At 52.3% G+C, this 14,421-nt stretch overlaps 1 protein-coding gene across 1 annotated transcript in view; it reads left to right on the top strand.

The window, feature by feature from the left end:
* Positions 1–14,421, top strand: part of LOC119956642 (heat-stable enterotoxin receptor-like) — a 163,361-nt gene that overhangs the window by 63,438 nt on the left and 85,502 nt on the right. The window contains exons 7-9 of the mRNA XM_038783982.1: positions 1,700–1,814; positions 10,838–10,973; positions 11,710–11,795. Coding sequence (XP_038639910.1) covers positions 1,700–1,814; positions 10,838–10,973; positions 11,710–11,795 — 337 coding nt within the window. The remainder of the gene's footprint in view (positions 1–1,699; positions 1,815–10,837; positions 10,974–11,709; positions 11,796–14,421) is intronic.

Below are 14,421 nucleotides of genomic sequence, written 5' to 3'. Positions count from 1 at the left end.
GGGTCACCCCCCCCTGGGTCACCCCCCTGGGTCACCCCCCCGGGTCACCCCCCTGGGTCACCCCCCGTGGGGCCCCCCTGGGTCACCCCCCTGGGGCACCCCTCTGGGGCCCCCCCCCCGGGGCATCCCCCTGCAACACCCCCCTGGGGCACCCCCCTGGGTCACCCCCCCCGGTCACCCCCCTGGGGCACCCCCCTGGGTCACCCCCCCTGAGTCACCCCCCCGGGTCACCCCCCTGGGTTACCCCCCCCAGGTCACCCCCCCGGGTCCCCCCCCCTGGGTCACCCCCCCGGGTCACCCCCCTGGGTCACCCCCTTGGGCCACCCCCCCTGGGGCACCCCCCCCCCCCCCGGGTGCCCTTTAGCCCCAGCCGACCCATCAGCTATATGGGTATTCCAGCACAACCTGTCCCATCTTTTCGGCCTCGATCAGTGAGTTTGTGTGTGTGTGTGTGTGGAGTGTATTGTTTGTGCGTCGCTGTAGCTTGCCAGCCCTGCGGTCGTCCGTGACGGACCCGGCGAGTCCCACACCGTTTTTCATGGCATTCGATGGTGTTCTACGTGGCGCCGGTGCTAGCTTATCACCGGCAGTGAAATTGGTGCAGGTGTGGCGCCGATTTTCCTGTCGTAGAGGTCCACGAGGATTCTCTGTTGCCGTCAACACTTAGTCGCAGAAACGGAAAATCCGGCCCCCATATGTCTTCTTCACAACATGCTTTCCTACCTATCTTTGTGTTGTTTGTAGCTATCTTGCTTTCACTCCCCTCATTCACCTGAGGAAGGAGCAGTGCTCCGAAAGCTCGTGTTTGAAACAAACCTGTTGGACTTTAACCTGGTGTTGTCAGACTTCTGACTGTGCTCATCCCAGTCCAACGCCGGCATCTCCACATCATTCGCTCCCCTCATCTAAGTCTTTGATATAAATTGTAAAACATTGTGGCCCCAACACTGACTCCTGCGGGACCCCACACATGACAACCTGACAAAGACCGATTTATGCATACTCTCTGTCTTCTGCCGGCCAGTCTTCAATCCAGGCTAATATGTTACCCCCTACATCCACATTGGTTAGCACTGTTGCTTCACAGTGCCAGGGTCCTAGGGGGGGTGGGGGGGTGGGGGGGTGGGTGGGGGTGGGGGGTGGGGTGGGGGGGGGTGGGGGGGTGGGGTGGGTGGGGGGGGTGGGGTGGGTGGGGGGGGGGGGGTGGGGGGGGTGGGGGGGGGTGGGGGGGGGGGGGTGGGGGGGGTGGGGGGGGTGGGGGGGGTGGGGGGTGGGGTGGGGGGGGTGGGGGGGTGGGGGGGGGTGGGGGGGGGTGGGGGGGGTGGGGGGGGTGGGGGGGGTGGGGGGGGTGGGGGGGGTGGGGGGTTTGGGGGGGGTGGGGGGGGTGGGGGGTGGGGGGTGGGGGGGGGGGTGGGGGGGGTGGGGGGTGGGGGGGGGTGTGGGGGGGGTGTGGGGGGGGGGGTGTAGGGGGGGGTGTGGGGGGGGTGGGGGGGGTGGGGGGGGGTTGGGGGGGGGTGTGGGGGGGGGTTGCGGGGGGGGGGGGTGGGGGGGGGTGGGGGGGGTTGCGGGGGGGGGGTGGGGGGGGTGTGGGGGGGGGGTGGGGGGGGGGTTGGGGGGGGTGTGGGGGGGGGTGTGGGGGGGGGGGGTGTGGGTGGAGTGTTGCCTTTCTCACAACGCTGACCTTTCTTCTTTCCGATAGTCACACCTACTCTCCAGAGGGGAACTCAATGGATTACATGAAGCATGTCCTGGTGGTGACCCTACTCTCTCCAGTTTCCAACAACACCACACAAGAGGCCAACAGCACCACATTGGTAAGAAGTAAATCTCCCCCATACAGGCTTGTAGACCGGGCCAGGTCCAGTTCTCGCCTCCCTATTGCAAAATCTTCAACTCTCGGGGGAAGTGCGACCCACACCCGGGCGTGATTTATATTCCGCACCTTTGGCTAAAGATGCATTTTCATTCTCCTTTTATCAGTCCCCTTCTGATCACAGAATCACAGAAAGGTTACAGCACACAAGGAGGCCATTTGGCCCATCTTGTCCATGTCAGGATCTTCGAACTCCTCAAAAAGTTACTTGAACCTTGGATAAAGAGCTGTTGTGGGAAAGGTGGGTTCCTTTCCGGGACACTGACAGTAGCACTGGGACAGGAGGGAAATGCACCGAGGGGAAGGACCTCATCTAAACTGGGATTCGTCCGGGGCGGGATTCTCCGACCCCCCGCCGGGCCGGGGGGGGGGGGGGGGGCGTCGTGAATCCCGCCCCCGCAGGCTGCCGAATTCTCCGGCGCCGGGGATTTGGCGGGAATAACGCCGTGCCAGTTGGGGGCCGTTGGCAGCGCCATCCCCTGGCGATTCTCTAGCCCGCGACGGGCCGAGTGGCCACACGTTTTCGGCCGGTCGCGCCAGCGTAAATTACAACAGGTACTTACAGGCGGGACCTGGCTCTGAGGGCAGTCTCCAGGGTCTTCGGGGGGGGGGGGGGGGGCAGGGGTATCTGGCCCCAGGGGGTGCCCCCATGGTGGCCTGGCCCGCGATCAGGGCCCACTGAGCCACGGGCAGGCCTGTGCCGTGGGGGCATTCTATTCCTCTGCGCCAGCCCCTGTAACAGTCAGCGATGGCTGGCGCGGAGGTGAACCCTCGCTCTGCGCATGCTCTGGGATGACGGCAGCACATGCTGGCCCTCCCGCGCATGCGCCAACTCGCGCCGGCCGGCAGAGGCCCTTCCGCACCGGTTGGCCCAGCGCAAACCACTCCGCTGCTGGCCTAGCCCATGCGGAGGATTCCGCACCTTCGGGGCGGCCCGATGCCGGAGTGGTTCACGCCACTCCCCGGTGCCAGAGTGGCCCGCCCCGCCGCTTCGCGGAGAATCCCGCCCCCGGTGTCTCAGCGGAAGAGCGATGTGGCAAAGGCTTTAAACAAAAAGACAGGGAGGGGGAAGGCAAACAAGTGGACACAATCAAAACAAGGAATGCCTGCTTCCGGGAGAATGAACTAAATGAGGGTTTAGATGGAAAGGAGATTGTTGGAGGAGCCTTCAGAGTCTGAATATTAGGCTGCCTTTCACATGAGGAATTTCCCTTCTTAATTATGGCTCAGCTAACACAAAGACTAGCGGAGAGACAGAAACTCTGGTTCAAGACGCTCTTTATTCACCAACGTACGTGGGAGAGCGGCCTGGGGCAGTTCCAGATCAGCTCTAAAATTACAGCATTCCTAGCTCCGTAATTATACTATTTTCAGAAGCCAGTAGCCCACCCCAGCTGGGCATGGGCCAATCATTACTGGTATAGATTATGCACATTGACCAATGTCATTTACTCTCGGGTAGCATGGGACTGCACCATAGGTTCATTTCATAGAATTTACAGTGCAGAAGGCGGCCATTCAGCCCATCGAGTCTGCACCGGCTCTTGGAAAGAGCACCCTACCCAAGGTCAACAACTCCACCCTAGCCCCATAACCCCATAACCCCACCCAACACTAAGGGCAATTTTGGACACTAAGGGCAATTTATCACGGCCAATCCACCTAACCTGCACATCTTTGGACTGTGGGAAGAAACCGGAGCTCCCGGAGGAAACCCACGCACACACGGGGAGGACGTGCAGACTCCACACAGACAGTGACCCAAGCCGGAATCGAACCTGGGACCCTGGAGCTGTGAAGCGATTGTGCTATCCACAATGCTACCGTGCTGCCCATGCTTCATGGACAGTTAGGAACCCGTGCATGGTCTACTGCCCTTGTTTCTTTGTATGTACAATCCTCCCCATCTTAAACCTTGTTCCTGACCGGAACCATTGTCTGCATTCATAACGGTTGTCGGGGGACTGCTGATCAGGAACGTTTCTGCTGAATAGGATGTTGTATGTGTTTCTGTGTGAATCTACCTTCCTAAAGAATGTGGTCAGGTTAGCTGGCTATGTTCCGTTATGCCTTGCAAACATTTCACTGTTAACGAAGATTTGTATGCTATATTACTGGATTGGATTGGAGTTTGTTTATTGTCACGTGTACCATGGTATATTATGGGCCAGGGTTTAGAGAACACCAGAGTATATCATGGAGTTCACCTGACCCCAACTTTGAATAGATTTTGGTTATGGAGAGCACAAGGGCCCACTTTTCAGGTGTGACGCAACAGAGAGTTAAAGTATTTTTAAAACAAAACAATGTTTATTCTATGAATCTAGTCAACATTTTATAAACCCACAGTAAACATCTTACCAACTACCAACACTGATAATCCCCCCAAAAGATACAGTACTCTATAGGTAACCCTTAGTAACTTTCCTAACAACATCCATAAGCCCAAACACTTTTTAACAAAGACTGAATTCTCTACAGGGAACAGTTATCACTTTTAAATTATCAAGTGATCTAAACACCTTGTTTAACATACAGAGAGAGACCCAGTGTACATCTGCTTGGTTTGAATGCAGCTTTCCAACTGAAAGCGAAACTAAAACACAGAGTCAAAAACAGCTTCCAGCTCAAAACAAAAGTAAGAAGCAGAATCACATTCCAGCTCCACCCACACAATGACATCACTGCAGCCATTCGATAAAACACACTTTTCTTAAAGGGACTCTCACATGACAGTACAGTGAAAGGTATTTTTCTGCGAGCAGCTCATCAGACCATTAAGTACATGAAAAGAAAAGGAAATAAAAGAAAATACATAATAGGGCAACACAAGGTATACAATGTAACTACATAAGCACCGGCATCGGGTGAAGCGTACAGGGTGTAGTGTTAATCAGGTTAGTCCATAAGTTTAGGAATCTGGTAACAGCGGGGAAGAAGCTGTTTTTGAGTCTGTTCGTGCGTGTTCTCAGACTTCTGTATCTCCTGCCCGATGGAAGAAGTTGGAAGAGTGAGTAAGCCGGGTGGGAGGGATCCTTGATTATGCTGCCCGCTTTCCACAGGCAGCGGGAGGTGTAGATGGAGTCAGTGGGTGGGAGGCAGGTTCGTGTGATGGACTGGGCTGTATTCACGACTCTCTGAAGTTCCTTGCGGTCCTGGGCCGAGCAGTTACCATACCAGGCTGTGATGCAGCCCGAGAGGATGCTCTCTATAGTGCATCTGTAAAAGTTGGTAAGAGTTAATGTGGACATGCCAAATTTCCTTAGTTTCCTGAGGAAGTGTAGACGCTGTTGTGCTTTCTTGGCGGTAGCGTTGACGTGTGTGGACCAGGACAGATTTTGGAGATGTGCACCCCTAGGAATTTGAAACTGCTAACCATCTCCACCTCGGCCCCGTTGATACTGTTATGCTTTCAGACAATTGTTAATACTCACTGCAAGTGCCTCTACTCAGGAAGTAAATTCCCTGGTATTTGATAGCTCTATCTGTTGATTCTACATCTGTGGAGTTTGTACATTCTCCCTGTGTTTTCGTGGGTTTCGCCCCCACAACCCAAAGATGTGCAGGCTAGGTGGATTGGCCACACTAAATTGCCCCTTAATTGGAAAAAAGGAATTGGATACTCTAAATTTATTTTAAAAAAGAAAAGAAATTCATCCCAATATGCCATAGACCCAACAAAGAAAGATTGAGTGCTGGATCAAGTAGTGGGGAAGGGGGCAGAGGAGATAGAAATAACAAAGAGATGACATGACGTGGAGATGCTGGCGTTGGACTGGGGTGAGCACAGTAAGAAGTCTTACAACACCAGGTTAAAGTCCAACAGGTTTGTTTCAAACATGAGCTTTCGGAGCGCAGCTCCTTCCTCAAGGTGAATCCTGAGGAAGGAGCAGTGCTCCGAAAGCTAGTCTTTGAAACAAACATATTGGACTTTAACCTGGTGTTGTAAGACCTCTTAAAGAGATAACAAACAGAGGTAACGGAGCAGCAGTAGGGTATCTGCAGAGGGCGTGTTCAGGAGCTGCCATTTTCACTGTACCTACATCCATTTATGTCACATCGGCAGGTCTCTGACCGCTGCTTGGCTTGATGTATATTAATGACCCAGACTTGGATGTGCAGGGCACCACAGCAAAACTTGCAGATGACACAAAACTGGGGAGTATTGTGAACTGCGAAGATGATATTGATAGTTTAGTAAGGGCCTCGAAGAATTCAGCACGAGTTTGTCGAGTCAACGGACAGTAATACTCTATTTATAACAATATGTACACAGTACCAGCGGTCGCTGCTGGTTCCCTCTCTAGCCGGTACCACACGGGCCAGCTTTATTTATACAGCTGCACTGCTAATGATTGCTGTGTCCCCCCCCCCCCCCCTCCCCTCCCCCCGCCCCACCAGCCCGCCCGCCCCCTCATTGGGGGAGCTCATATTCCTCAAGGATCATGGGTATGTCCCCAGCCAAGAGGATCCAGACAGGTTATAAGACTTCAAGAGAGGCCAGGACAGGCTGGTGGAGTGGGTGGGCATGTGACAGCTGGAAATTTGATGCAGTGATATGTGAAGTGGTGCGTTTTGGTCGGAAGAAAATGAGGAACCGCAAAGTAAAGGATAAAATTTGAAAAAGGGGGCAGAAACAGAGGCCGGGGTGTGTGTGGGGGGGGGGGGGGGGGGGGGGGGGGGGGGGGGCGGGGCGGGGGGGGGGGGGGGCGGTGAAGCTGCAGCATTAAAGGTGATGGGGGAGATTGAGCAAGGTTGGTTAAAAAGATATAGAACATAGAACAGTACAGCACAGGCCCTTCGGCCCTTGATGTTGTGCCGAGCCATGATCACCCTACTCAAACCCACGTATCCACCCTATACCCGTAACCCAACAACCCCCCCCAATTAATTAACCTTACTTTTTTTAGGACACTACGGGCAATTTAACATGGCCAATCCACCTAACCCGCACATCTTTGGACTGTGGGAGGAAACCGGAGCACCCGGAGGAAACCCACGCACACAGGGGGAGGACGTGCAGACTCCACACAGACAATGACCCAGCCGGGAATCGAACCTGGGACCCTGGAGCTGTGAAGCATTTATGCTAACCACCATGCTACCCTGCTGTCCTTGGGTGACAGGGTGGCGCAGTGGATTAGCACTGCTGCCTCACGGGGCCGAGGTCCCAGGTTCGATCCCGGCTCTGGGTCACTGTCCATGTGGAGTTTGCACATTCTCCCCGTGTCTGCGTGGGTTTCACCCCCACAACCCAAAGATGTGCAGGGTAGGTGGATTGGCCACGCTAAATTGCCCCTTAATTGGGAAAAAATGAATCGGGTACTCTAAATTTATTTTTTTTAAAGATACATCCGATCCTGGGATTTGCAAATAAAGGCGGGGGGAGTACAACATTAAGGGAGTTACGAGGAAGCTTCAGAAAACACTGGTTTGGCTTCAACTGGAGTATTGTGTCCAATTCTGGGCGCCACACTCGAGGAAAGTAAGGAAGCGTTTAGAGGGGGCGCAAAGAAAGATTTGCGGGAGTCAGCGCAGGGTTGAGGGCCTTTAGTTGCATGGATGGATGGGGGAAACTGGGGTTGTTATCCTTGGAGAAGAGAAGGGGCGAGAGGAGATCTGATAGAAATGTTCAAAATCATGAGGGGTACTTGGCCCAGTAGATTGAGAGGGACAGTGCCCGTTGGCAAAAGGGTCATGAATCAGAGGGCACCGATTGAAGGTGATTGATAGAAGAACCAATGGGAACACGAGGAGTAACTATTTGTTTGCAGCGAGTGGTTAGGATCTAGAGGATATGCTGAACGCAGGTTCAATTGTGGCTTTCCAAAGGGAATTGGAAATGATCCGATGAGAAAGGAATGGTTGGTTTACAGGGTTCAACTGAGCTGCTAAAGAAAACAATCTAAACACAAATGAGTCACCGTGAATGAATAAAGGCATGGGGAAAAAATTCAGCTTAAATAGACATAGACGAAGTACATGGATAGTGATAAGAGCCAAGGGGGACTATGTAAGGGGCTGGTTTAGCTCACCGGGCTAAATCGCTGGCTTTTAAAGCAGACCAAGCAGGCCAGTAGCACGGTTCGATTCCCGTGACAGGCGCCGGAATGTGGCGACTAGGGGCTTTTCACAGTAACTTCATTGAAGCCTACGTGTGACAATAAGCGATTTTCATTTCATTTAAAGATTTGCAGAGAAGTAAAAACACAATTAAGAGGACAAAGAATAATTAAATGAAATTATGATGGAGGCTAAAACCAAACATTGAAATATTTCACAGCAGGGAACAGATGGGGCCGGATGCTGCGATCCTGACGCTGTGGGAAACGCCGTCGCTTTTCTCGACGGCGTCAACACGGCCTCAGGATCGGCAATTCTGGCCCCTACAGGGGGCCAGCACGGCGCTGGAACGGTTCACGTCGCTCCAGCTGCTGATCCCGGCGTGAAGTGGGCGCCGTGGGATCCGACGCAACGCGGCGCAGGGTTACAGGGGCCTGCGCGGAATAAAGGAGGCCGCCAGCCAGAGAGGCCAGCCCCGGCCGATCGGTGGGCCCCCCGATCACGGGCTAGGCCACATCGGAGGCCACCCCCCCCCCCACCCTCCACAGGCCGCACCCCGACCCTTCCACGCCGAGTTACCGCTGGCTGAGAGCAGGTATGGATGGAGCCGATGAGACTCGCCCTGTTTACAGGCCAAGAATCTACGGGCCTGCCTCGTAGAGCGGCCCTCGACTGGCGGCGCGTCAACCACGCCAGCACCAATGGCGCTGATTCTCCGCTCTGCAGAGAATCGCGTGCCGGCCGCGTGCCGTGATTCATGCCAGTCGCACGGATTCTCGGACTCGGCCCCAGGCTGAGAGAATCCCGCCCACGGAATGTCGTGACAGGAATAGGACCACATTTTAAAAAATGTCCAACTAAGGGGCAATTTAGCGTGGCCAATCCACCTACCCTGCACATCTTTGGGTTGTGGGGGCGAAACCCACGCAGACACGGGGAGAATGTGCAAACTTCACACGGACAGTGACCCGGGGATGTGATTGAACCTGGGACCTCGGCGCCGTGAGGCAGCAGTGCTAACCACTGTGCCACCGTGCTGCCGCAATTAGACCTCATTGATTGACTTGACAACATGAAATTGTCAGAAATGTCAAATAATTACTTTGCTTTCAGTTACTGACCAGAAACAGGATAGGAGGACATGACGTCAAATGATAAATTTACAATAGATATAACTGCGTTGAAAATGAAGATATTAAATAACCCAATCAAACTTCGGGAGGAAAGAAGAATCACCCAAATCAGTCCAAAGATGTGCGGGTTAGGTGGATTGGCCATGCTAAATTGCCCGTAGTGTCCTACAAAGAGAAGGGTTAAAGGGGGGTTGTTGGGTTACGGGTATAGGGTGGATACGTGGGTTTGAGTGGGGTGATCATGGCTCGGCACAACATTGAGGGCCGAAGGGCCTGTTCTGTGCTGTACTGTTCTATGTTCTATGTACCCTGGATGGATTCCGTCCGTGCATTTTCAAAGAAGCTGCCGCGGAGACAGAGACATTATCTTCGCTAATTGACTGGAGAAAGATGTGGTGGATCATTGTTCTGATGCTTTTGAAAAATAAACAGATTGGTTGCCTAATTGAAGTATGCCAATTGATATAGCCTTGACTTTCAGTTATCAACAGTGGGGGAATTAGGGTAAGATCCATGAGAGAACAGAGTGTACATGAGCTACAAATGAAGATTAATTGAGTCGGTAGAGTACTTGGTAAGGGACAATGTACATGGGCTGTGGGGGAGGAGATGATAAGGTTTGGTGGATACCATGTTTGGGTGGAATGTACGTGGCCCTTGGATGGAACAGGTATGATGTGTTACAATCCCTGTTCCAATGCTCTGTACCTGATGTTAATCCTCAGCAGGTAACCTGTTAAAGACTCTATAACTATGCACCATAAGACTATACATTATAGAGAACATCCTATCTAGCTGCATCACAGCCTGGGTATGGCAACTGCTCGGCTCAAGACCGTAAGAAGCTCAGAGAGTCGTGAACACAGCCCAGTCCATCACACAAACCTACCTCCCATCCATTGACTCCATCTACACCTCCCGCTGCCTGGGGAAAGCGGGCAGCATAATCAAAGGCCCCTCCCACCCGGGCTGAACTCTCTTCCAACTTCTTCCATCGGGCAGGAGATACAGAAGTCTGAGAACACGCACCAACAGATTCAAAAACAGCTTCTTCCCCGCTGTTACCAGACTCCTGAATGACCTTCTTATGGACTGAACTGATCCCTCCACACATCTTCTTCACTGAGTAGTACTACAATCCATGTGCTTCACCCAATGTCTGTGTCTATGTATTTACATCATGTATTTATCATATGTCCCATGTGTCATGATATGCAGACATGCAGATAATGATATACAGACAGGCACAGACAGGCAGCTAAGAGAACAGACATGACCAATGAGCAGGCAGGATACTCAGGGGTGGTATCTCTCTATAAAAGACACGAGGCACTCACACTCCGCCTCTTTCCACAGACTAACATCTACAGAGTGAGTCAGGGTGTATGTACAGTATCACACCTCCAGCACGTGGCTAAGAGCTAGTGTGGTTCAGTCAGACAGAGTGACCACACTTAGGTTAGCAGAGAGTCGAACTCACAGAGAACTGTGCTACTGGTTCAATAAATCAGATTGGACTAACTTGATACTCAAGGTCTGGAGTATCTTTTGGTTAAAGCTGCATCCAGTTGCAGCCTGTGTTATCCCAGAGTACATCACACGACACTATGTTTTTCATGTATGGAGCAACCTGTCTGGGCTGAGCTTTCACTATACCTCGGTACACGTGACAATTAATCTAAATCTAAAGTTGAATTGAACTCTCTGCCGTCACTCGAATTTCCTGTCAGCTGCTAAGTTTAAAAACGTGAACTTCCATGTATTTCAGCTGTACAATGACTACATGCGGGGTTACTATGACGCTATTCTGCTCTTTGGCACTGTCCTTGAAAGGTTCCTGATGAAAAACCAGGCCCCCACACGAGCGGACTTCAGTGAAAACTTTCGAAATACCACCTTCGCAGGTAGGAATAGACGCCGGCAAACTTCTCGTACCGGCTCGAAGAGAAAGCAGGCGGAGGGAAGGTGGCGACGAGGATGGAGGCTGGGGAATGCAGAAAGTACAGAGGAGAATGGAGGGAGGGAATAGAGGAGAATGGAGGGAGGGAGAATAGCAGCATAGGAGGGGGAGTCAAGCTGGGGCAATAAGCTCAGGGAGATAGAGCAGGTATGAAGGAGGAGTGTTTGGGGATGGGAGGGGGGGATGAGCTAGGTAAAGAACGGTGAGACTGAATCTACAGAAAGCGGGAGGAATAAGCCGGGGGTCGGAAAAGAAGTGACTGGAGAAAATTATGACGGGATAGATTTCGAGGAGGCAGTGGCGTAGTGATGTTATCACTGGACTGACAATCCAGAGACCCAGGGTTACCCTTTGGGGACCTGAGTTCGAATCCCACTGGGGCAGATGGTGAAATGTAAATTCAATAAAAATCTGGAACTAAAAGTCTAATAACGATGACCATTGTCGATCGACGTAAAAAAAAAAAAATCTGGTTGACTGATGTCCCTCAGGGAAGGAAATCTGCCGTCCTTACCTGGTCTGGCCTACATGTGACTCCAGACCCACAGCGATGTGGTTGAATGGCTGTTCAAGGGCAATTAGGGATGGGCAACAAATGTTGGCCGTGCCAGCCAAACCATGTCCCGTTAAAAAAAAATAAAGAAAAAATGAACTGAAAATCCTCCCTGGCTTGATTGCAGGCGACCAGGGTCCAATACATCTGGATGAGTTTGGAGATCGAGATATTAACCTGACCGTTCTCTACACCTCGGCCAGTACAAAAAAGGTAGGTTTTTACCTGAAATGATCGGATATCTGCTGGGTAATACTGTGTAATCCTGCATTACCATGGAAATTAATAGCAATATTCCAACACACCAGGACCCTCCCCCACTGAACACACATCAGAATTCTCACAATAAGCACATTGTGACCCTACCCATCACACACACACACACCAGGATTTTACCCCAGTAAATACATGCATGAGCCTTCACCCACCATTACACCAAACTGACATCTCCCCCTCTCCCTTACCCTGACATCAGAGATTCCTCCCCGCTCCATAATTAGGCTTCTCCTGACCCCGCCCCCGCTGATTCAGGCCCCCCCCCCCCTCTCTGTCTGTTTACCGCAGATTTCTCCTGACCCCGCCCCCGCTGATTCAGCGCCCCCCCCCCCCCTCTCTGTCTGTTTACCGCAGATTTCTGGTTCTATCATGGTGCCAGTGACGGGTTGGCATGGCAACAGCTACCATTGGGCAGTTCCCAAACGGTAGCGACGGTGGCTGAGGAGGGGCACACTCTGACAATCTCAATCTCAGCAACAGGAGGCCGGAAACCTGACAAGAGGCAGGAAAATGAACGAAGATGCCTTTTCATAGTTTGTGGCAATCAGAAAGTGGTCCTTTGGCCCCTTCGCACTTGTGTCTGATGTGTTATCTGTGTTGGTCTAACATCGACGGCAACTGGATGCAGTAAAACGAGAAACAGGCTTCCGACACAGGAGATGGTCCAACACTGTTTTATTGAACCTGTTGATTGCTGCACATAATCTGCTGTGGGTTGAACCTCTATTAACCTAACTGATAACCTCCTATTGGCTTGACCAGACTAGCTCTCTATCACATGGTGATGATGTTCATTGGCCTGTGCACTGCGACTATCTCCCTGGCCGTGTCCTGTGAGAGAGGGAGAACCTTAATGCCCTGTGGGCTTTATAGTGCTGGTGTCCTGTCTGGTGATTGGTTGTTCTGTGTGGTGTGTGTTCATTGGTTATCAATCAATGTGTGTCAATCACTGCTTGTCTGCATCTCATGATATACATGAGTGGATATTACGACAGTGTCAATCTCTGAAAAAGTTATCCTGCCCTTTGTAGTCCTAGAACTGACCTTCTCTCCACCTCCAGCGGGTTCTGTTCGCCAGGTGTACGTCTTGGCGGACCTGTCATGCCCTCACTCCGACGTGAATGGACAGCCTAACGTGGGGGCCAGTCAGGCATAAATGCTTGATAGGCATCTTCAAGCTGGTGTAATTGGGAATCCCAATTTTAAAAGTTAGCAGTGAATTTGCTCCTATCAACCTTTCGAGTGTGACCCAGATCACATTGCGGAACTGGTTTCCCCTTACCCATCAGTATGGCACAGTGGGTAAGAACAGCTGCCTCACAGCGCCAGGGCCCCAGGTTCGATTCCGGCCTCGGGTGATGGTGGAGTTTGCACGATCTCCGCGTGTCTGCTTAGGTTTCCTCCGGGTGCCCTGGTTTCTCGCCCGAAGATGTGCAGGTTAGGTAGATTGTCTATGCTAAATTGCCCCTTCGTGTCCAGGGATGTGCAGGTCAGGTGATCGAGATACGGAGGGGTGGGCGGGGAGCGGACCCGAGGTGGAGTGCTCTTTCTGAGGGACGGTGCAGACACAATGGGTCGAATGGCCTCCTTCTGCACTGTAGGGATTCTATGAAAGCCTTGCACTCAAAGAAGTACAAGTCTGAGCATAAATTCCCTGGACTCGCCCGGCGTGGAATCGTCGCGGGCGGGAATGAAAATCTGACGGATTGTTGAAAGATCCGTACGCCTGAGGCGGGAATTTCAAGTCTCATGGCGATCGTGGTCAGAAAGTCCCGCCCCCTAATCTCTGCAACCTGCCCTCATAATCTAACCCCTTTTACCCCAGTATTATTAATGTGAAGCATCTGGAGAAACTGGCATTGTAACCCCAGCTTTTCCACTCTCCCGAGGACAAACCAGTATTGCTGTCTTAGCTTCTCCCCCTTCTCCGCGTAACTGAGGTGTACCGTGCCTGGTACCATTTAGTGAAACCCTCTCCAAGGCCTTGACATCTTTTCGAAACTGAATTGGCCGCAGTATCGCAGCTGAGGCCGTCACGGTAAATGATAAACGTTCAGCATAATTCCTTGCTTTTATACGCTCTGCGTTCATTTGTAGAGCTAGAATCCTGGCCACTTTTCGCCTTCTTAAATTGTCCTTCTACCCTCCTTGTTCCTGGACACCCTTCAAAATTGCATTTAAGGGCGGCATGTGGCGCAGTGGGTAGCACTGGGACTGTGGCGCTGAGGACCCGGGTTCGATCCCGGCTCTGGGTCACTGTCCGTGTGGAGTTTGTACATTCTCCCCGTGTCTGCGTGGGTCTCACCCCCACAACCCAAAGATGTGCAGGGTAGGTGGATTGGCCACGCTAAATTGCCCCTTCATTGGGGAAAATGAATTGGGCACTCTAAATTTCAAAGAAAAAAAAAATTTGTTCAGACTGCCTCTCTTTGTTCTTCCTTCTGGAATATTCTTCCTTCTGGAATATACCATAGAACATAGAACATAGAACAGTACAGCACAGAACAGGCCCTTCGGCCCTCGATGTTGTGCCGAACAATGATTACCCTACTCAAACCCACGT

This window comes from Scyliorhinus canicula, chromosome 23 (assembly GCF_902713615.1).
Source record: "Scyliorhinus canicula chromosome 23, sScyCan1.1, whole genome shotgun sequence".
In the NCBI taxonomy this organism is placed as follows: domain Eukaryota; kingdom Metazoa; phylum Chordata; class Chondrichthyes; order Carcharhiniformes; family Scyliorhinidae; genus Scyliorhinus; species Scyliorhinus canicula.
This window is presented reverse-complemented; position numbering and strand designations above follow the sequence as displayed.